This window comes from Protomyctophum parallelum (genome assembly GCF_964188405.1).
Source record: "Protomyctophum parallelum genome assembly, chromosome: 21".
Classification (NCBI taxonomy): Eukaryota; Metazoa; Chordata; class Actinopteri; order Myctophiformes; family Myctophidae; genus Protomyctophum; species Protomyctophum parallelum.
In genome coordinates this window covers 27,557,396-27,579,976 of record NC_139713.1, presented here as the reverse complement: position 1 = coordinate 27,579,976, position 22,581 = coordinate 27,557,396, and the positions used below count along the sequence as shown (strand labels likewise).

At 40.8% G+C, this 22,581-nt stretch overlaps 2 protein-coding genes across 3 annotated transcripts; both read left to right on the top strand.

The window, feature by feature from the left end:
* Positions 1-1,327: 1,327 nt before the first annotated feature.
* On the top strand, positions 1,328-6,540 carry LOC310879466 (protein FAM240C). Of its 2 annotated transcripts, none has more exons than XM_083794178.1 (3): positions 1,328-1,606; positions 2,697-2,821; positions 5,946-6,540. In XM_083794178.1, exons 2-3 carry the CDS (start codon positions 2,700-2,702, stop codon positions 6,049-6,051), a joined length of 228 nt encoding a protein of 75 aa, XP_083650304.1. In that variant the 5' UTR covers positions 1,328-1,606; positions 2,697-2,699; the 3' UTR covers positions 6,052-6,540. The 2 variants fall into 2 exon arrangements, with proteins under 2 accessions (XP_083650304.1, XP_083650303.1); XM_083794177.1 differs by having other exon boundaries at positions 1,339-1,602.
* A 2,261-nt stretch (positions 6,541-8,801) lies between these two features.
* dnajc25 (DnaJ (Hsp40) homolog, subfamily C, member 25) lies at positions 8,802-20,701 on the top strand. The gene is made up of 6 exons (XM_083794314.1): positions 8,802-9,198; positions 13,600-13,752; positions 16,172-16,342; positions 16,706-16,905; positions 18,230-18,329; positions 19,280-20,701. Exons 1-6 carry the CDS (start codon positions 8,875-8,877, stop codon positions 19,400-19,402), a joined length of 1,071 nt encoding a protein of 356 aa, XP_083650440.1. The 5' UTR covers positions 8,802-8,874; the 3' UTR covers positions 19,403-20,701.
* The last annotated feature ends 1,880 nt before the right edge of the window (positions 20,702-22,581 follow it).

Sequence of the window (22,581 nt, the reverse complement as noted above, 5' to 3'; positions counted from 1 at the left end):
ATGGGCAAATATTGACACATGCTCTCTCTCACACACACACACACACACACACACACACACACACACACACACACACACACACACACACACACACACACACACACACACACACACACACACAGGACTAATCTCCTGGTGCCCTCTAGGCGCTCTTTCTTTTTTTCTTCAGCAATGAGTCATTGGCACACCATAAAAACTGATGTGTTGTTCACAAAACTATACTCCTAGGACAATGACCTCACGCTCACCGTGAGTGTGTGTGTGTGTGTGCGTGTGTGTAGTTTGATCCCTCCAATAAATTGTTTTTCTTTCACATTTGTGATGCACTCTATGGGGTTATATTTATATTAAAATTGTGTATGATAATGTTTTCCTCATATGACCCCAGAGATCATGTGTAGATATTTATGTGAGGTTTGTACTCGAGTCTGCAGGAGGAGTTATAGGCCAAAATGGGTGTGTGTGTTTGGGGGAGGAGTGCTAGTACTGCTGCTGTTCTAGGACCTCTTGTACTGCTGGTTTTATATCCTGCCAGAATGTTTTTATTATATCCTACATACTATTCTACCAAGAAGTTAATTACATCCACATGGAATTCATGGAATTCTACTATTTGGACATTTACATTTTTATTAGAAACCATACATTAACCACTTCAACCCTATACATTTTGGCCATTTGAAAATAGCAGATCTACAAGCTCACAATGCATCGCATTGACGCATTGTGAGCTTGTAGATCGGCTATTTTCAATAGATTTTGCACACATGTTGAACTTGTGAAATGGGACATTCTGCAATATGAGTACTTTTACTTTTAGTACTTTAAGTGCATTTTGATGCAGATACTTTTGTACTTCTACTCGAGTACATTTTTAATACAGGACTTCTACTTGTAACGGAGTACATTGCAGTATAGTTATACTTTTACTTAAGTAAAACATTTGAGTACTTTTCCACCACTGGTAGTACTAGTAGGACAGTACAAACGGTATAGCATCTGGGGACTGTGAGGACCAACATGGACCAATGATGTGGACACAGAGAGGCTGGCAGTGAAATAGAGAGGGGGCGGAGTTCATAATCAAAGGGCATGTGTAACAAGGGAGCATCGATTCCATTCATAGAAGGACAAACGGATGGAGAGAATGGTACAAAAACTTGTGACAGAGGAGAGAGAACTATTTTGTTGGAGTGAGAGGAACAAAGGACGAGCGTGAAAAGACAAAGAGAATGAAATAAGTAACTATAGACGCTCAATAGTAGTTTGATTTGGTCATTATTATGACCATTATTATGATTATTGAATGTAGCTGACCTTGAGAGAGAGAGAGAGAGAGAGAGAGAGAGAGAGAGAGAGAGAGAGAGAGAGAGAGAGAGAGAGAGAGAGAGAGAGAAAGAGAGAGAGAGACACACACACACACACACACACAGAGAGACAGAGAGACGCTGAGAAAAGGGGGAGAGGACAAGGACTGAATTACAGGACAAGAATACAAATCGGGGACAAGATGAGGGGAGGAAGTAAGAAGTGAAACGAGGGATCCAAGGAGGAAGAGACATAAAAGAAGAAGTGAAGTTTGACACAACCTCCAAAGCTGCTGTAAGTGAGTGTGTGTACAATACATGTGGATAATATTCTGTATATCTGTGTGTGTAAACCGGAAGATGAATATTTATTTCAGGTTTTGATGCGCACAAATACGTGTATAGGCCTATATTTGTTATACTTTTGAAGCATAATTACGTTCTGAAATACATTTTGTAAGTTGTCCATATTTGTGAAATGGATAAATGATATTACACTTATACCCTCTAATACCTTTTTGAACAGGGTCCCCCAGTAAACTATACTTGGCCCATTACTTATTTTCCCTCAAATCTCTTAGCTTGTTTTAGCCACTTATTTTAGCCAAATGTTGATTGATACGAGGATAAATCCAGAAAAAGCACTAAGACTTGTTTACATCAGGGTACTCCAGTTTCAATTCATCAGAACATTTAAAGATGTACAAATATACACTTCTATGCAAACAAAAATCCTCATATATATTATTTCTACCCAGGCTAAGGATGTTATGGTTCACGTGGTTCTATTATCGGGAGGCAGTGGCTCAGTGGCAGTGACTCAGTCAGGAGGTAAAGCGGTCGTCTTGGAATCCAAAGGTTCCAGGTTCGATTTCCGGCTCCTCCTGGCTACGTGTCCATAACTGTCCAAGTGTCCTTGAGAAAGACACTGAACCCCTAACTGCTCCCGATGAGCAGGTCGGTGCTGGTGCATGGTTCCCTCCGCCATCGTTGTGTGAATGTGAGCATGTGATGTACCGGTACATTGTAATTTAAAGCGTTTTGGAGAAAAAAACGACATATAAATGCCAGTGGTGGTAGTACAATTTTGAGGAATTTGTACTTTATTTGAGTATTTCCAATACTTTTCCTTCTACTCCAGTCTCCACTACATCTCAGAGGCATTTTTTTTTTACTTTTACTCCACTATTTGGAAACATTAGTTACTATACTTTGTATAGGTTTTGATTATTATTAGGCTACAAAACATTAACCACTTCAGCCCTATGCATTTTGGCCATTTGAAAATAGCAGATCTACAAGCTCACAATGCCTCGCATAGCGACTCATTGTGAACCACTGATAAATGCAGTCCATTTACCATTATAACAATCACATTGATCCTCACAGGGGATGAACGCGGCTCGGATCCACGACAAAGACAAGCTGAAGTCTTTCTGGGAGAAGAAGATCAATCAGCACTCAGAGCATGTGGGCCAAGAGGACAGCAGAATGAAAGGCAGCGCTCTGACAAGGTCACTTCACTTTGGAGATAATTATGACATATAATACATTGTAATGATGTATACCTATTTGTCATTGTGCTGTTTTAATGTCGTAATACACAAGTGAAAGGAACTTAAATTAAACTAATAATTACAGTGAAAAGAATATATAATGCTAACAATAATAATAATAATCCTAGTCTCTCATTATGATAAATTAGAGGTAGAAAAATGTGCACAGACAGAACTCCACAAAATCAGCATCTTCTTCATCTGACAAGATGTCTCTCCATGTTAGAGAGACAACTTATTGATACAAGTTGATATTTTTGGGGAATAATGCAAAACTAAAGAAATCCCTTGGGTTAAAAAAAACAACTAACTACGGGTATTGCGACGTGATGCAGTCTGTGCATGTCATGGGGAGAGAATGGGAGAGACAGAGAATGAAATAGAGGCATACAGGAGAAATTAGATAATGCCCAGAGGTAGCCTGGGTAGCCAGTGAAATTAGATATTGTGTTACTTTTACTTTTACATGTTAATTCTGAATTCCGGACATTCTGCACTTTTGCACTACAGTATTGATACTTTTACTTAACCCTAGAACACTAAACTGGTGATTTTTCACCCGGAGACGTTTTTGCGATTTTCATAATGTTGTCTGAGGTGGGTGGGCCCTTCGGTACCTTCATGGAGCTCAGTGACAACTCGAAGGTAGGTTTGTTTCCATGCCCACATCCCTGTTTTTCTACAGGCAGGTGTTCAGGTGAATTTCACCCGCGTTTAGTGATAGAGAAAAATACCACTGTACCATTCTCACATGTCCCAGGAATGGGTGTACCAAAGGAGAAGTTCCCAGCTTTATTACCTTTTTTTAAAGGAATACTTTTTAAATAATACCCAATTTCTTCACATATTTTGAAATGTCATGTTGAAATAACCTCAAGTTGCCATGTATACTTTAATATTATTGATGGGTAATTTTCCACCATAAGACTGAGGACTGTATAAATTAATAACTATATAATAGGATCGATGGCTTGAGAGCTAGAGCTAGAGAGAGCTCCGGAACACCGGAACTGTATAAATACTTTAGAAAGTAATCTAAGTACCATAAAATACTCTTTACCAGAATAGAAGCAGAGGGCTTGTGACTTTACAGAAATGGTTGTAAAAACCTTTTAGGCTATAATGAGTAAAAGTCAGAGTATAACAGAGTTAATTCTAAAATACTTTAGAATGAATTGACGGACACAAGAAGAGAACTCAGACAAGCAGAATTTAGAGGGAGGTTCAATCAGATATATTCACCATTGTTTCGGGAGAGAAGAAGACATGCCATCCGGACAGCGTTTCACAACGATCTCTGACCATGTTCAATTGAACATGGTTGATATAGCATACCGTAATCAATACACCGGAAAATGTGTTGAACAACAAGGTCAAAAAACATATTATGTTTATCATATTATGATATGAATATCAGTTAGTGGAACCGGGTGACAGGGCAGAACGTCATTGAGTGCAGTTTACCAGTCTGTTAGAGCGAATACTAACTTTCAAGGGTAAAACCACAGAGGCTGGGTGTTATGGCCAACGGAAACAAAACAATTCTTATCTAACAACGCTGGCTAGGGGAGAAGTTTTACTATCGAAACTCAGAACCATACTATTTTAAAGTCAGTGGGACAGCCTGACATCAAATGTCAGTCACAGGGTAATTCATAATCCATGATTCTGCAAGACCATAGGGGACACTGAGTCATAGATCACATGAAAACCGTCATCCACCAAAATAACAGATCTACAAAAGAAAAATACCTATCAGAATATTTTACATTGGGTAAAATATACCTGGGTTTAGTGATGGTGTGTCAGAAGTCAAGAAGGGTTTAGTGTTCTATAACTTCTAGGGGTTATAAGTAAAGACAGAAGTGTTATCTCTTGTCCTTCTGAGAGGGGAATGGGGACAAACAGAAAGATGATAATGGACTGAGAGCAAGAGTGACCGGCTTAACGATGTTATCGTTATGATTAGAGAGGTGTTGCCGAACCGACGTGTGTCCATCAGCACGGCCCAGTCACGTTAATCTCTGGCATTATGTCATTGTATCCCACAGATATGTCGGCTAATCTCTGGCATTAAACAAATAACTCGCTGGCCTCTAATCAACATTCTCAGGCTACTATGTGATGACTGATGAGGCTGGGACAAGGTATTAGCAATGCCACATTTGGGCTGTAAGCGCAGTGGCGTTTTGTAGGCTATAATGAAGTTATGAATCTGCATGTTACACATCCTGGTGGCTTGAACTGTGTCCTGGCTACATAATCCAGGCGTGGGCATTTTCTGGCACAGGATCCCCCGATAACTGTCAGACAATGAAAACCGCACTGTTGCTTTTATGTCTTATTATAGGCTGCTGCTAAATTAGAATAATAACAGTAATTTAATAATAAAACATAACAAAGAATGAGTCAATCATTTTATATTAACTAACGATGCTAAGACCATGCTTACTGTCTGGGAAGAAAAAGTTGTATGAGCATCAAACAATAATGGTTCATGAATAATGGCTGTTTTTTGTTTTTTTTAATCAACTCAATTGATCCCCTCAATAGCCAAATCTGATCATCTGGTAGATCTGTTTCCTTTCTTTGTTTTGGTAGACCTTATAGTCCTGATCATCTGGTAGATCTGTTCCCTTTCTTTGTTTTGGTAGACCTTATAGTCCTGTGTAGTTCTTTGTTTTGGTAGACCTTATAGTCCTGTGTAGTTCTTTGTTTTGGTAGACCTTATAGTCCTGTGTAGTTGGAGAAATTCAGTTTCATCTTCCCCCAGCTGGTGGCAGCTCAGATGGTCATGAGGAGAGCAGTCACTCAAAATGGGTTATTGACCCCTTAAACGGACAACCTTGACCCCCTAGTATAATATTTCTTTTCAAAGGGCGCACACCACTTACAGTAGCACATGAATGCACCGCTGCGCACAGACCACGCCCATGTAAATGTATGGCTGCCCCCTCTACTTAAGCAAATGACCCCTACACCATTGTCCTTCCGGGCCTGCTTCGTGTCGCGCTGTCACTATACATCTGCTATTTTTTAAATTTTTTGACACATATTTTACTGTGTGTCTTTTCTTCTCCAGGCTGAGAGGAGAGTGGCTGCAGAAGCTGACACTGAGGAATGAATACCAGCAGAGCTTCTTCGACCAACAAACCAGACGAGCCGAGAAAGCCCAGCAGCATTGTTGATTCTGTCGACTAAAACTATGACGAATGTTCGTCAACTACCTTTTTTCACTGAAAATCAAATAAAAACGCAATAAAAAACAAGCTATAATGACTAAAACTAAGACTAAATATATTGACAATTTCGTCAACAAATAAAAAATAGACTAGTGGAGAAGAGATGCAGTAGAACTAAAATAGAAGTCATTTTCAGCATGCAACCAACCATTAAATCAGCCATTACGAAGCCATCAAGGCCCGCCAAAATACATTTCAGTTGACAAAATCAACTGTACATTTCAGGTGACTAAAATGTGACTAAAACTAAATAGAATTTTATTCATAAGACTATGACTAAACTAAAATCAAAATTTGCTGTCAAAATCAACACTATACGTCTCGCTCAGCACAGACATGCGCAGAGCAAGCTCTGTCAGGAAACTCTGTCCATTGGACCGCCTCAGCTCCACTCTCACATCCACTCATACTGATTGCATTCTCAGACGTTTGCACTATTCATCCCTGCAATTGCTTTTTCTACACTGATGCTGCCGCTCTGCAGACCAAATTGCTGCTCACCCTCCACCACCCCAGCCACCACCTGTCATTTTGTTTTGGATCTGCTGTTTATGTACAGGTTGGGAGATGCTATTTATCTACCTAAAAGCAGATCCAATTAATCGCCAAACCATAATAAATATATTGCTCATTAGACTGCCATGGAAATGAACTAAAAACATCTGTCTCACTGTTATAGACAGACTTAGCTCTGTCTGTCTGTCTGTCTGTCTGTCTGTCTACAACTAAATGTAACTGCTTGTCAGGGTGTGGGGTCCCCAGTTCAAATATGATTATTTGGGGGGACGGGGGGTCACGGCCTGAAAATGTTGGGAAGCCTTGACCTAGAGGTGCAGCAGCTCACAATATATCTGTTATTTTCACAATATAATGGTTTGAGTGGTTAATTAACCCATCTCACTCCTGCCCACTTTGACAGGCTGGAATGGCTTAGGGTTAACGACAGAGTACAGCATCTTGCAATGGGTCTGGTCCACAAGATTCGATACACCACCAAGATACCCATGAACTGAACCTGTCCAAATACTTCCTTAATGTCAATGAAGTCCACACCCACAAAACCAGAGGGAGTTCAACAAACCATGTGCAACCCAGATTCGGCACAAACAAGGGACTAAATTAATTTAGCTCCTATGCCACCAAAATGTGTAACGCCCTACCAACAGTCATTAAGTCATGCAAATCCCTTGACTCCTTCAAAACTGCTCTCAAAGGGCACTTACGGACGGCTGCAATTCGAAACTGGCACCTTAACTGTATATATATTTCTTCCCTTTTTACCTCCTATGATGATTTCCTGTTTTTGTTTATATAGAACTTAAGTGTATATTCGTACGTCTCTAAATGTTTTAATGAATTGAAAATTGTGTGTAAACAAGTGGCTTTATGGTGTCGTACGGTCCACTCACAGTTAACAGTTTTTCTATTGAGTTGTACTTACTGTAATTCTGCAAACTGTCAATAAATACTTCAATCAATCAATCAATCAATCAATCAATCAATCAATCAATCGATCAATCAATCAATCAATCAATCAATCAATCAATCAATCAATCAATCAATCAATCAATCAATCAATCAATCAATCAATCAATCAATCAATCCATGTATTTCTGTACGTTTGGGTCCCGGGGAGACACCAAATGTATAGACTGTCTGTACTCTAGTGCAGAAAGTTTGGGAACCACTATGCTAATACTACCTTCTCACAGGGGGCGACACTAACCCAGAAATATATACTCTAAGCACTAACCACATTCAGCTTCTGTGACTCGTCATCATTTTTGTCCACAATATAACTGGAGAGTCTGCATGCCATAGTCCAAAGGGACGGTCGCGCTGTGATTGGTTAGTTGGTTGACAGGACAATATTGCACCTTAATATATTCTCTAAGCATTGTGCACTCTTCTGTAACAATTTCAGTCTGTGGAGTGAACACACCAACTCCTCCGTGTTCATTTAACACTGAGTCTGAGAATGTATAATTTAATGTACCGGTAATTCATATTTCCTAAATTAATATAGGCTCTATCTATCAAGTCTGACATTTTACCATTGAGCTAATAGAGCCTGCTTGCTTCCTCAGGGGATAAATTGAGTATTGACCATCAGTTCAAAATTCATGTCTGATCCTTCCTGAGAGACGTGACCTTTACAGTGTAAAGGTCACGTCTCTCAGGTCTCTCGTGTAAAGTTTACACGATCTAAATGTCTCACAATGGGTGCGAATTAAGCAACACTGGGAGCTTGTAGATCTGCTATTTTCGATAGTTTAATTTATTTTTTGAGTCTTGAGCTAAAAAGTATATAGTCCCCTATATATGCATGGCCCAGGCCATAATAAGTTCGATCCCGTTATAGTTTCGTAAACCTGTGCACAATACTGTTGTTTGTAAAAACATACCTAAAAACAGATAATGTAACCGTTACATTATCTTATCTGCAGGATAATGTAATAGTCCAAACCATTACATTATCCTGCATTGCTGGGGAGCTCAGGAGCTGTGGACCTGTACTGTCTGTTGTCTGTATGTAGTCTGGGACTGGGTTTACTTTATATTCTGACTGATCAGCTGATCGATGTGCCTTAATTAGGACCTGGAAATTGGTTGTCACGGCAACCAACGGCCCAATGACAGGCCGTGGCCGTTGCTCCGCGCTATGGGATCCAGTCAGTCGGAGTAAATAACCCACAAGTGCTTGAAGTGCCAGGCAGCATCCAGTCAGCACTAAAACTCGATGAGGCAAACATTGTGCGACCAGAAAGAATGGCTGCGCCCACGAAGCATGGGCGATGTTTCAGTCAATGGCCGTCGCGGTGGTGTTTAGCGTTAATAATAACGATGGTCCCTGCGGTGGGCGCGCTGATGGAGGGCCTGTACTGCGGCACGCAGAGCTGCTACGACGTGCTGGGGGTGGACAGGGACGCGGCCAAGGCGGACATAGCGCGCTCCTACCGGCAGCTGGCCAGGAGGTACCACCCTGACCGGTGGAGGGCTGGGCAGGCAGGAGACCCGGGGCTGGCCGGAGAGACCCAGGAGAGCGCTCACACACACTTCCTGCTGGTCGCCACTGCCTACGAGACCCTGAAGGTACAGGACACAGGAGGGTCGCATGATCGCATCGCATACATTTGTTTTTGCATCCGATGAGTAGGCATATGGAAGGACGCCAATGGAAACAAGCCACATGGCTTTCTTGGGGTTTATATCCTCTTAATAGCAGACCTTGTATTGAACTGCCTTCAATGTCTTGCACTGTCATGCACTGTCTTTCCTGTGCTTTTTCCCCCTACAAACTGTCAAAAAAGTGTCCAGTCAATCGATCAAGCAATCAATCTACACATGAATAGATATGAACTCAGGAATTTGCTGGTTTAATGGTCTCCTGCCAGTAAATCTACAAGCTGGCGTTGTGAGCTTGTAGATCTGCTATTTACTTAGCCCCACAAGTCAGAACCCAATGGTACTGAAGTTTCTGACATTTTTGAGACCCAGTTACCATGGGGTCCTATTCCACCTCTACCCTGCCAACTGGCACGCGAACATAAATAAACATAAATACCGTCGGATACGTCCTTTCTGCGCTGTTTGAGGGCTTCTGTTTGTTTGAGGGCTTCTGAATGTGTGAACTCTAGTTTACAATGTACACCGCTGCGAATTCTCCTGTGCCGCGGAAGCCGTTAAGTATTTTTTTTAAATCTTGTTTGACCGATTTGGTCGCTTTGATTCTTCTCTTCCTTCCTTATTTATTGACACCTCATTGTACCGCCTATCTGGCTAGCTAGTGGCTATAGCTATGACAGAACAGATCAGAGGCAGGAACGTAGCCACACACAAGCCAATACAATAAACGGTAAATAAACAAGGAAGGAAGGAAGAGAGGAATCAAAGCTTCAAAATCGGTCAAACATAGATTAAAAATACTTAACGGCTTCCGCGGCACAGGAGAATTCGCAGCGGTGTACGTTGTCAACTAGAGTTCACACATTCAGAAGCCCTCAAACGAACAGAAGCCCTCAAACAGCGCAGAAACCACATTACCAAAGGTATTTATGTCCGCGTTCGCGTTCCATACGAAAACACATCACCGCACAGGGACCCTACGGGTCAGCCCGGTTCGGTTCGGATTGGGCTGACCCAGGGGGTTCCGAGAGGGGCTACTATTTACTGCACGCAACACCACCAGCATGCAACTAAAGTAATGTATAAATCATCAGGCTTGTAGGCCAGTATTGTACGCGTACGACAAGTGGGATATCCCCCTTGGGACCCCCCTTATGCCAGGGGCAGGGGTTAGCAGTACTCTGCACCTTCCGGTGCCCAAATACAGAAAGGTTAAACAAGGGTCCCGAAAGGGGCTAGGTCAGGGATGTTTCCAGGCCAGGGGGTCCCCCAGATAAATGATTGATGGTTGGCATTTGCGAGAACCTAATGGACCCAATGGTAATTGGTTTCAAACTTTTTTTATGTCATGCCACCACCATGAAAATATGTTTTGGCTCCTATTGAATTAAAGTAATGTCACAATTATTGTACATTGAGAAATAGTGGTGGTGATATTGAAACGGAATAGTCACATATTCAGAATATTTGAATTAGTCACATATTGTAGGATTCCAATGATTTCAATATTTCAAATACTCGTCTCCTCATTTGTTTGGAGACCACTTGCAGACCGCACTGATATAGTAGATCATATAGGCTATGTCAGTGTATATGTCTCAATGTTCTCTGACACACACACACACACACACACACACACACGTGGTTGCCATGCATTGGCTGAAGCTAGCTACTGAATCTGAATAACTTTCTTGCTAGCCTCAGCCTGTGTGTTTGGTAGTGTCTCAATGATGAGGTTTGTGCATTGCTCTGACATAGACACATTTCAGTTATATGGAGGTGTGTGTACTGAGTACAGCAAATCGAGTAGACTTCATGCCCCGGTCAGCAATCTTTCAGTCTCTGAGATCAATATACATTACTAGACATTCCCCCACAGAAAGGGATTGAACTGTGTATATATACCACTGCCACATGTCTAAAACAAGTGGTGGCTACTGGATATATTATTTATGTCCAGAGTACTAGATAATTTTCTTGGCTTTCCTATACAAGTGGCTGGTTTTAAATGTGATAATGATTTGGTAGGTTGGGTCAGGGTGAGTCTAGCCTCGGAAACCTATTTAGGGTGAGTCTAACCCTGAGACTCAGACTTTTGACAGTTAATGGCAAGTCATAATTAGAAGGCATTTTCTTAAAAAAAAAAAAGGGAAGGGAAATACAAATGAGCATGAACATGAGCAAAAAACAATGTACTACAAAGTGCTACAAAGTAACAGGTAAACATCAAACCTAGCATCTGTCTCTAAATAACATGTGGGGCCAATCTAACATAATCCATAGTCCCTAAGTAAAGCGTCTAAAATAACGTAGCATACTACATGTGAACAACTAACAAAAATATAAAGACACAATAATATTGACCAAATGCTTCAATATTGTGAAGATAATATTTTGTGATCATATATTTAATATATTCTTGAAAGTGGTTAAAACCAGCAATAGTCTGACAATACTTCTTTATGCCATGATGTTACAAATGTATTACCATGATCAGTCTATGAGGAGCAGCACTAGGCAAATATTAACCCATTAAAACTGGGAAAGTTTCTGTGTCACTTTCGATTTTAACCACTCTTCAACTAGGAACGTCCCTTTTGGACAAAATACGCTTCCAACAACTCAATTCTGCATTAATGGAGCGATTAGACCACAGTAAAACGCAAATCAGAACATTAAAGTGTTTTAAATGCAGATCTTTTATGCTTTTTGGGGGGAGGGGCAGACATTTAGGATGTCAGACAGGCATCCCTTTAATTAATAATAATGCTAATTACCGTAGTAATATCCTTTAGCCCCCTTCAAAACAGTTTAAAGTGTTTTAGAGAGAGGGAGAGAGGGAGATCACAGATTGTATGATGAAGACCACTGGTTCACAAACACTGGGTGGACCCATTTGTGGGTCGCGGACACAGAGAGAGATATATACACGATGCACATAAAAAGGATGAAAATAATAAAACAATTCAAAAGTATAAAAAAAGGAAGCAATATTTGAATGTCAGGTTCCTTAGTCACTGGAGGGCTAAACTGTTGCTGGAAGCTGGGGGACAAGTCAACATGATGGCAAACAGATCTACTTCACAAATAGTTTAGGGCTAGCATAGGAAACTACAGTAATATAGTGGTTCTCATTGTCAACTGCAATGTGAGTCTGGGGAAAATGGCCAGCACATGCAACAACCTTAATATACTGTACTTTAATACAGCAGTACACTACTGTTCAATATACCTTTTTCAATTAAAGGACCTATAACATAAAATTCAACTTTTTCAATTTCTTTTGTGTTTTTGGGGCTCCTATGTGTGTTTTCTATCCCCACAAATAACCAATTTTGAACAATCAGGCCTTCATGTCATATGGGTGTTTTAATGGAAATTTCTCTCAGAAACAGCTCGACTGATTTTGGCCTCATCGTGATGTCATCAATGTCACCCTACTTTGTATAATCCCTCCTTTTCTTCAGTCTTCAGTTGCAAATTTGCATTTCCACTTTGTTTACAATGTCCACCATTGTTGATTTTCCAAGCTGGCATGGAATGGAAACAAGCCTGGTTTTATCTAGCATGAGTATTATAATGACTCAAATTTTAAGTAATCTGCATATCAGCACCCTCTCCACCTCAGGACAGTGTGGTACTGCAGCTAAAACTGCTTTCAAAGTCCAGAAAGAAATGACAAGGCCTGGTTATATCAGAGTGGTGCATGAGGCTCAAACCATTAGAAATAACTTTGAGGGACATAGACAATATGATTATTAAAAGCAGTTTTAAAATGCATGTTATTTGCGCTTTAATACATTCTTTCCTCCCTAAAAATAGCAGATCTACAAGCTCAGGCGATGCAACCCATTGTGAGCTTGTAGATTAGCTATTTTTGAATGGCTGAAGCATAAAGTAGGACTGAAGTCTTTGGATCTTTGGATGCTGTATACTTTAGTTGGGTATCCCGTGGATCCCCGGACTTTTGAGAATCACTTGTATATACAAAACGACTGTTAATATTATTGCTGTTTTTGCTTTTACTGCTATTATGATGTGTATGTAATGTATGCATTCTGCAACGAGCTGTGTGGATTAAAGTTCTCAGTTGCCATGATTAGAAGCCAGCATGTCTTCTTGACTCTTCTATGGAAGCGTGTCACGATGCGACACGTTGTGAGCTTGTAGATCGGTTATTTTTTAATTTGAACTTGTAAAATGGGACATTCTTTATAATGAGAACTACTTTCTACTTTTGGTACATTTTGACACCAATACTTTAATACTTTTACTCAAGTACATTTTGATTACCAGACTTCTATATTGCAATATTGATACTTTTACTTAAGTAACAAATGTGAGTTATTTTTCCACCACTTGTTGTAGGATGAGGAGACTCGCAAGGAGTACGACTACATGCTGGAGCACCCTGAGGAGTACTACAGTAACTACTACACCTACTACCGCAGACGCCTGGCCCCCAAAGTAGACATCAGGATTGTCATACTGGTCACTGTCTGCGCTATTTCCATTTTCCAGGTAATTGTTAATTGTTGTTATTTCAGATACTAATTAGAGTACCGAAGTCCTGACATCAGTCACTCGTTCGTCCCCTGGGCCGTGGAGGGGTTTCCTCTCTATGGAGAATAACATTGGGTCATCTTAAAATCATTTCACATAAAGCAAAAATAAACAAACTGTCTCTGCGATATTGTCAGGCAGGTGGCTCTGTTTCACTCAAATTTGATACAGTCTGTTTCTGGCGTAAATGTAACTAATTCGACGGAACATGTATTCTCAAAAAAAAAAGTATGGAAAGTTTGAATTTTGGGGGGGGGGGGGGTGCGAACCAGGTATGATGCGTAACTTACGTCAGACTTCGGTGCCCTCTACAGACTAGAACAGGGGTGCCCAACCAGTCGACCGTGAGGATTGCCAGTAGACCGCGAGATGTTTTCAGGAAAAAGGAAAAAAAGTGAGCTGGATAGTTTGAGCCCTCCATAATACACTGCTACCGAAAAAAGCAGATCTACAACCTCTCTACAAGTGCATTATGCATTGCATCAGTCAGGTTGTTTGCTTGTACATCTGTTCTGCACGTGAATAAATTAAAAATAAAATTAAACGATTGGTCGAAAACAGCGGAGGTGGTGTTTTTCAGCTTGCTGAACGTGAATAAGTTATAATTGGAAGCTGCCAATGGTCAATGAACCGTCAATCAAGTCAACAGGTGGAGTTACGCCCATCATGCTGGCGAATGTGTTGATGCATTAAAACTAGTGTAGAAAAAAAGAGATTTGAGACAAGCGACAATAATGGCACAACAACGACCCAAAACATATCATTTTCACAAAGAGTGGGAGGAGGAGTTTTTATTTATTTATTTCAAAGATAAATCGATCTGTCTGCTCTGCAATGCAACGGTGGCCCTCCCCAAAAGGGGCAACTTGGAGCGGCATTATTCTTCAATGAACCAAAAGAAGATTGACCCAGCCTTCCCCAAAAAAATCAGTCCTACGAACGACAAAGGTACAGGAATTGAAGGACCGTTTAGCGGGGCAACGGGCAACTTTTACGAGGCCGACAACCAAGGCAAAGGCGGCTACAATAGCGTCATATCGTGTTAGCCACGTTCTCGCAAAAAAAGAAAGAAATCAAGACGGGGAATTAGTAAAAGAGGCGTTTACTGCTGCTGCTGATTCACTGTTTGATGACTTCAAAAACAAGCAGGATATTATGAATGCCGTCAAAGACCTTCCGCTGTCACGTAATACTGTGACCCGGCGCTGTGAGGAAATGTCAGGAGATGTCCAGGTGCAACTAAAAAAGGACATTGACAATTGTGAGTGTTATTCCCTGCAGTTCGATGAATCCACTGACATGGTAGATGTGGCACAGCTATGTATCTTCATTAGAATGGCCTTTGAAAACATGAGCGCAAAAGAAGAGCTTCTCACCATATTGCCACTTAAGGGCCACACTAGAGGCGAATATATCTTTCAGGCGTTCATGGAATTCGTTCAGCAGAGCAAACTGCCCTTGCATAAACTCATCTCCATTACAACCGATGGGGCACCTGTAAGTTCATCAAATCAAAGTACAGAACCACAATGACAGATGACCACCTTGTGGCCTGCCTGAGGCTTGCAACCAGCACCTACAACCCAGACTTTGAGAAACTAGCCTCCTCTTCCCAGTGCAATTCCGACCTTACAATGACTATTAATATTTTCTGTTGGTCATGTGCATATTGAATGATTATTACAGTACATTTTGGGCTGGTAGCCCTCGGCTAGGTGGCAAATTTGAAAGTAGATCTTGGGTCAAAAAAGGTTGGGCACCCCTGGACTAGAAGAATGAAAAATAGAATGTATGCACAACAGAGCAATAAAAGATAAGGGGGGTAAAACAAAATCTGTCAGTTAAGCTGACATGGACTTTGATATACCGTACTGTATGTACAGTATTCCACTATGTATGAACTCACTAGTTCCCAAACATTTTAGCTCAAGGCCCAAAAGAGAAATTGGACAGTTGTCCGAGACCCAAACGAGTGAAAATAGCAGATCTACAAGCTCACAACATGTTGCGCCGCATTGTGAGCTTGAAGATCTGCTATTGTCACTATTACTTATGCATTCGTTTTCTAATTCTTTGATTTTTAACATTTATTTATTCATGAAATTCCTTTGAAAGAAATATTGAATTTGTTTTTAATTCATGAAACAATTTTCATGTTTTCTTTTAATGTTTTGAAATAATAAAAACAATGATTTACTTGTGACCCATAAAAATTGGTCAGTGACCCACATATGGGTCCTCCGCAAGCGACATTTAGTGAAGTAAAATTCTTTAATCTTGGAATCGGTGCAGGTTGTTTTTTCTTTACCATGAACATCTGGAGAATAACACCTGAAGCCACAACCATTCTTTAATTGACCATCTATTTTTCCCACAGTACTACAGCTGGCACAGTAGCTACAACGAGGCAATTAACTGCCTGGTAACTGTGCCGAAGTACCGAATCCAGGCAACGGAGATCGCTAAGCAGCAGGGCCTCCTCTCCCGCACGAAAGAGAAAGGAAAAAACCGACGGTCCAAAGAGGAGATCAGAGAACAGGAGGAGGAGGTACAAACATGGCTTTCTAAAGCGGCTAGTCCCAGTCCTTGAGTCTGATTTCCGTTTTGTAGACGGTGATAAACGGACTACGCTACGGTATAATAATCTACTCCTTTTAGATCATCTTATAATAACTTCAGCCCTTATAAAATACTGACCTCTGGTGGCTTATTACTTTAATATACACTGTGAAATGATCTCAGAAAGTGTACAAATGGGACCAAATGCACCTTTTATGGTTCCATTTGTACACTCAGTGGAGTCAAAAACAGTGTTTTAAGAAATTGGGCATTTTTCTTTTAATTTAAAAAACAAAGTGTGGAGTTGTGAGCATTATTTCATCCTCTGTTTCTCTACGACTTTGATTGAAAGGTGCTCCGCAACATCATAAAGACCAAGATCGACATCAAAGGCGGCTACCAGAAGCCCAACATCTCGGACATCTTGCTGTGTAAGATCGTCCTGTTCCCGTACTTCCTGACCACCTACATAGTGTGGTACGTGTCATGGATCTACCGCTTCACCGTCTGCCGTGAGGAGTATGGAGAAGAAGAGAAGTTATACATCATCAGGTGGGCTTTTTATGGCAGGACATTTAGGCCATGTGTTCCTCCCAAACCTTTTCATTTCAAGGACTTACCCCCAGTTTGGTATGCATTGGACCCCCATTACATTTGAGTGTACTTCGGTCATGTGGTTAGTCATGTGGTTAAAACAACAATAAATGGTTAAAAAAGGGTGCATTTATATAGCACTTTTATCCAAAACACTTTACATAGATTGTGCATTACATTCACACACAGGAGGAGGAAACCCAGCAAGGAACCAACCTGCACATCGTAGTCTCGCATGGCCAGACTGTTGCCTCTAGCAATTTTCAAATGCTTCCGTCAAAAAAGCACGGAAGCTCTGATCATGAGCAAGCGATACAGTGGAAGTGAAACTTCCGTTTCATGTTTACAGTCGTGCAATTTTATCCTAATATAAATTGAATTAATCTAAGCACATATAGCTTGTTGCTAAATTAAAATGAAATGTAAAGATATTTTAAAATATATTTTCGTGGCCTGGGCCGTGGCTCAGCGGTCCAGGCACCTTGGCTGGTAATCCAGTCTGGCAGTGTGCCGCGGGTTCGACTCCTTTACTGCATGTCTTCCCCCCATTTCCTGTCAGCCTACTGTCTGTCCCTCCATAAAAAATATTTTAAAAAAGGCGAAAGCCACAAAAAAAAGAAATAAATAAAAATAATTCTAAATTACATTTTTCAAACTGATTTTTCCCAAATAATAATAAAATACCAGATGTACAAGATCTGCTATTTTTGAGAATTAGTTATTGGTGCCTGTTGGGCACTGGCCTACTTGGAACGATGCAAGTTGGAAATGAATGCCCCACCCAGATATTATGTCTGTGTCCCTTTTATGCCCATATATGGAGTTATTTGTCAGGCATGCCCAAATATGGAGTCTATGCAGATGTCGGAACAGGCCAGCTCCATATATGGACCCTGGGCAGACCCCTGCCCAGAGCCCGGTCAGAGGCCTTTTTGGGGCGGTTCTGGACAACCGTGGGTCCGACCGACTCGACACCTGGCACTGCACTCCGTGGTGGTGTGGAACGCGTGTGTCGAATTTGAAGTCGTTGGGTCGAACGGTACTCGAGTTACGTGGATTATACACAGACAGATAAGAGACTTGGTGCATTTATAGATAGATAGTACCGTGCTTCAGGAGCTATACAATAATTATAATACAAATAAACATTCTAGCCGTGTTGGTGTTAGTTGTTTTGTATCCTTTCACACATTGCACATTAGGACTTCGCCTCACAAAAGTTTCAGTCGTGAGATTTGATTTGGCTTTAATCCATGTATTCTTCTGCTCTGTGTTTGTTCAGGAAGAATATGAAGATGTCCCAGGCACAGTTTGACAGCCTGGACGACCAGCTCCGAGAAACCTTCCTGGAAAAACATCTCTGGATCAGAGAGAACTATGAGGTCAGTTCATATCTGGAAATACAAGTTGCATAGTAGCTATCTAGCTATATATCTCGTGTTGTGTTTATAGCAGACTCCTCACTCAAATGTGCACTTGCAGTTTGTTTTACCTGCCATAGTGTCAACTCCTTACACCTGTGTCGGATCGGTGGTTAGATTGGCATATTCGCCGATAGCGATATGACCCGATATGATAAATAAGGGCCGATACCAATACAGTATCGAGACATCTCTACCCAAAATAGCAGATATACAAGCTCAGAACCCAGAATAGGGACGGTATGGTTCAAGTTAGGGATGCACCGCAAGGGAAATTCTTTGCCGAAACCAAACATAGGAAACAGTTGGCCGAATACCGAATATCCGAAAATGATTAATATTATATATAATTTTTCCCTAACATTGCTGTCATGGCCGTACCTTAAAGCTACCTGATTTATGGCAAAATAAATGGTTATGGCAAAACTTAACTTAACTTAAATAATAATCACTATTATGGGTCCATAAAACATTTATTCAGCTCTTTTGAATGCATTAAAGGAGGATATATACCAACATATTGTTTAATGTCAATGCCAGCTAGCAAGCCTAGCATCGTTGGTGTAGTGTAGCCCCATGTTCATATGGAACTTTTCTATAGCACAACCATGGTTTTATCCACGCTTCCAACCGATAGTAAATGTAAATGTCCCATCCACGGGGCAAGTGGCTTCTTGATTCCTTTGGGTGAATGGTGGTGTGTTGTTGTCAACTTGTCTGACTGACGGCACTGCAGCGCTGCTAGTCTCATGCTGCTCATCGCTGTACACGATATGCGCATTTTCAGTGTAAACACTAGTCCCGAAACCGTCCTGAATGAAATAAATGTCCCAAATAGATATTTTACAATCCCCGGGACATCGGAACGACGTTAATCTCGAGCCCTGGGTGTCTTATTGAATGTGCTACAGGTATACAGAGAGGAACAGGCAGAGGAAATGAAGATGAAGATGGCAACAGACCCCAGGATGAAGAGGTATCGCCGCTGGATGAAGAACGAGGGTCCAGGGCGAATTACCTTCGCGGACGACTGACGGAGCTGCGCCGATGTCCACACATGCACAGACACACACAGTCACATACTGTACACACATGCTTTATGCACGCAACTGCCCCAGTGCCAACATACACCGGTGTGTATGTGTACAGAAACTAAAAATGCCTTTTTATATGGCAAAATATATTTTCTCAGTGATTATTGGACATTGACGAGGAAGCAGGAGATGTTGAAACTGACTGAGCAACACGCTTGGATAAGTTTTATTTTGCTTTTTCTTAAAGCTTTTTATGTAGAAAAATGCTGTTTGGGTTCATTTTTATTGGAGATTCAGAATTTCCTGCAGTTTTCACCTTCCCAGTTGCTTCGCCTGTTAATGTTTCTGGTAGAAGCCACATTTGACTTCATCTCTTGTTCTGGGTGGAAAACTAGCTCTTGCCACCAGAGGCACACCTGGAGACCGTGCACCAGAGACCAATGCCATGTCCACCACCAGAGACCACAAGTGTCTTTGAGCAAGACACTTGAACCATTCACATACTCAACGTCTTGTGAGTTGCGCTTGGTAAGACTTATACAGCTACATGCCGAAAATGTAAATGTTCAAAATGAAGTAAAATAATGTTGAGAGTAAGAAGAAAATAAGTACAATGGTCCTATTTATGCTTTTCTGTTGTGCAAACCAGTATTCGTCAGACAGGAGATGCAATGCAGAATATATACAACTATCTAGATGTCATACAGTATGTACTGCATATTCAGATGCTCTTCAAAGATTTTGACGTACTGATTGAGTTTACTTGAAATGTTGTGGCAAAGCTGCTAGTCTGGTTTTAGATGCTGTTTTCACCAAGGCGTTTTTGAATCAGTTTAAACTCTGACCAGATAACACCAGATGTAAGTGTGTGCATTTAGAGGAGCAGTTTAGAATGGTGACTTGCATTTTCAGCTGGGAAAAATGCTTTGGTATGGTGGACAGGTGTTATCCAGTTTTTATCAATTTGAGCAAACTTTGAAGTTGTAATGTTGAACATTAGTAGTGTTTACATGTAGTCAAAGGTAGAAATGTTCCCCAACTTTCTTTCCTTTTATTGGAAGCATTCTGGGACATTCTGCTGATTTGACCTGTGTTGCTGAGGCCTTTGGAATTAGGAGCAGGACCTGGCAGCTTTTCATCCAGAAAGATTCCAGGAGTAAACATTCTGGGAAACTGGGAAAGTGGATGTAATGCAAAATATGTGCTTGGAGACACTTATTGAGATTTATTTTCATCAACTACTTTTTCTGCTAAATTATTATTACTTTAATGACTACATTTTAAAGTTTTATTGTTGTTGGAACTTTGCCCCCCCACCCCACACACACACTCAGTATCATTTGATTGAATTTGAATAATTGTTTAGTACTTTTTTCTTGTCAATATTAAAAGAAGCATTGCTGACAAAACATATAAGGAAGCACACTTGATTCAGATATTCTATGACCTACATTGTGGCATAGCCATTTCTGTTCCACTTCCTCGAATACGAAAACAAAGCAGATTTACAAGATCATCTTCATCGCCACACATTGAGCTTGTAAATTGGCTATTTTCGGTGTGTGAGACAGTCGTCTGACAAGTGCAAATCAAGATAGTCTTATGACTGATGACGGTCAAATCTAACATCTGTGGCACCACTTAAATTACAAAGACAACTCGCAAGGAACGTTTATTTTTCTATTTTATGGACAATGTTTGTCTTGTGGAGCAAGTCAAACCTTTTTACTTGCATAACATTTGGGGGTGCTTACATGCATGGATTAAAGTTCTCAGACACGACTGATTTCAGTCATTTGTATTCTGTATGACTATGAAGCCAGCATGTCTTCGATGGAAGCACTTGGCATGCTGCAGTCTGCGAGAGCTTGTAGATAGGCTATTTTCTGTAATCATTTTTAAGACATCCGACTGGAGCATTTGAAATGGTCAAACTAGCAATATGTTCATTGATCTGAAGCATCTTCGATAAAATCTTAATACTCTGATATAAACCTCAATCTTGGATTTCTTCGCCTGGCTGGCAGTATGTAGAACAGGAGGAACATTTATTACACAAGCATCACCATTTTACATGTTGTGTTAATTGTTTAGGATTCCGCACCAGTGTGGGGAGTGTGCGCCTTTCATAATGTTTCACAAATGAAATCACACATCAGTACTTGGTCGTACAAACATTTTCAGTCGTGAGATTTTATTTAGCTTCATCCCATGAATATTATGTTTTATATCACAACCGCTATAAAAGGAAGTTGACTTGGAATCTGCCTGAATTCAACACATAAACTGTAAAATCCTGAGTTAATCTAACAGTGTGTACAAATGTAACCAAATGGTCTCCGTTGAAATAACGGAGACCATTGAAGGTCTTTGCGTTTTACTGTGTGTGGAAGCGGTCTTCACTCACAAGGAAAAGACAAGACACCAGTGTGCTTGCTTAAATCTGATGGGTCGCAAATTGCAATCCACTCTTGTGTCTGGTGGTGTGGTGTGGGTGGGGTCTAAACTGGCAGTGGAAATTGAAAGATCTTGCTTTCCAGTTAAATAAAAAAAAGAGTGGTGCAACTCCCCTCTCTCTCTCTGTAATTAGCAGGCAACAGTGCAACACTATCTCTCTCAGTTTCTGGCACAACAGTGCCACTTTTGCCCCTACTGGTACTCTAAATATCGGGACATTGCTGTTCTTTGGAGTGGTTGTACCACTCAAAAAAGTGGTTGCTGCTGTACTGTGTTTTGATGTGTTCCTATTAGGGATATATACAGATGAGACATTTTGGCCGATATCCAATATAATGAATTGCTGTTATCTGATCATGATATAACCGGTGATCAATATGATCTCATCCTGTATTTAAGAAATAATTATTTTGTCCATGACTTATCTTAAGCCTCTTCTGCGCTGATGGAAGGATCTCACGTTGATTCTCAACTGCAACAAGCACAAACACATAATTAGAAAAAAATCAGAGTAACAGCACTATGCATAATTTAACAATATCACCTTGGGAAGATTTCACACAGGAATGGAATGAGCAAATAGAAGTTGACTAACCCTGCAACTGAGGTGGAAAGCCTGGTGAGGCGAGGTTATCGAAACACTACTTTCTGGCCTTGAGAGCCCATACATCCAAACAGAAAAGTCCTATTTGATTGCATTAAATTACTTTAAACAACATTAC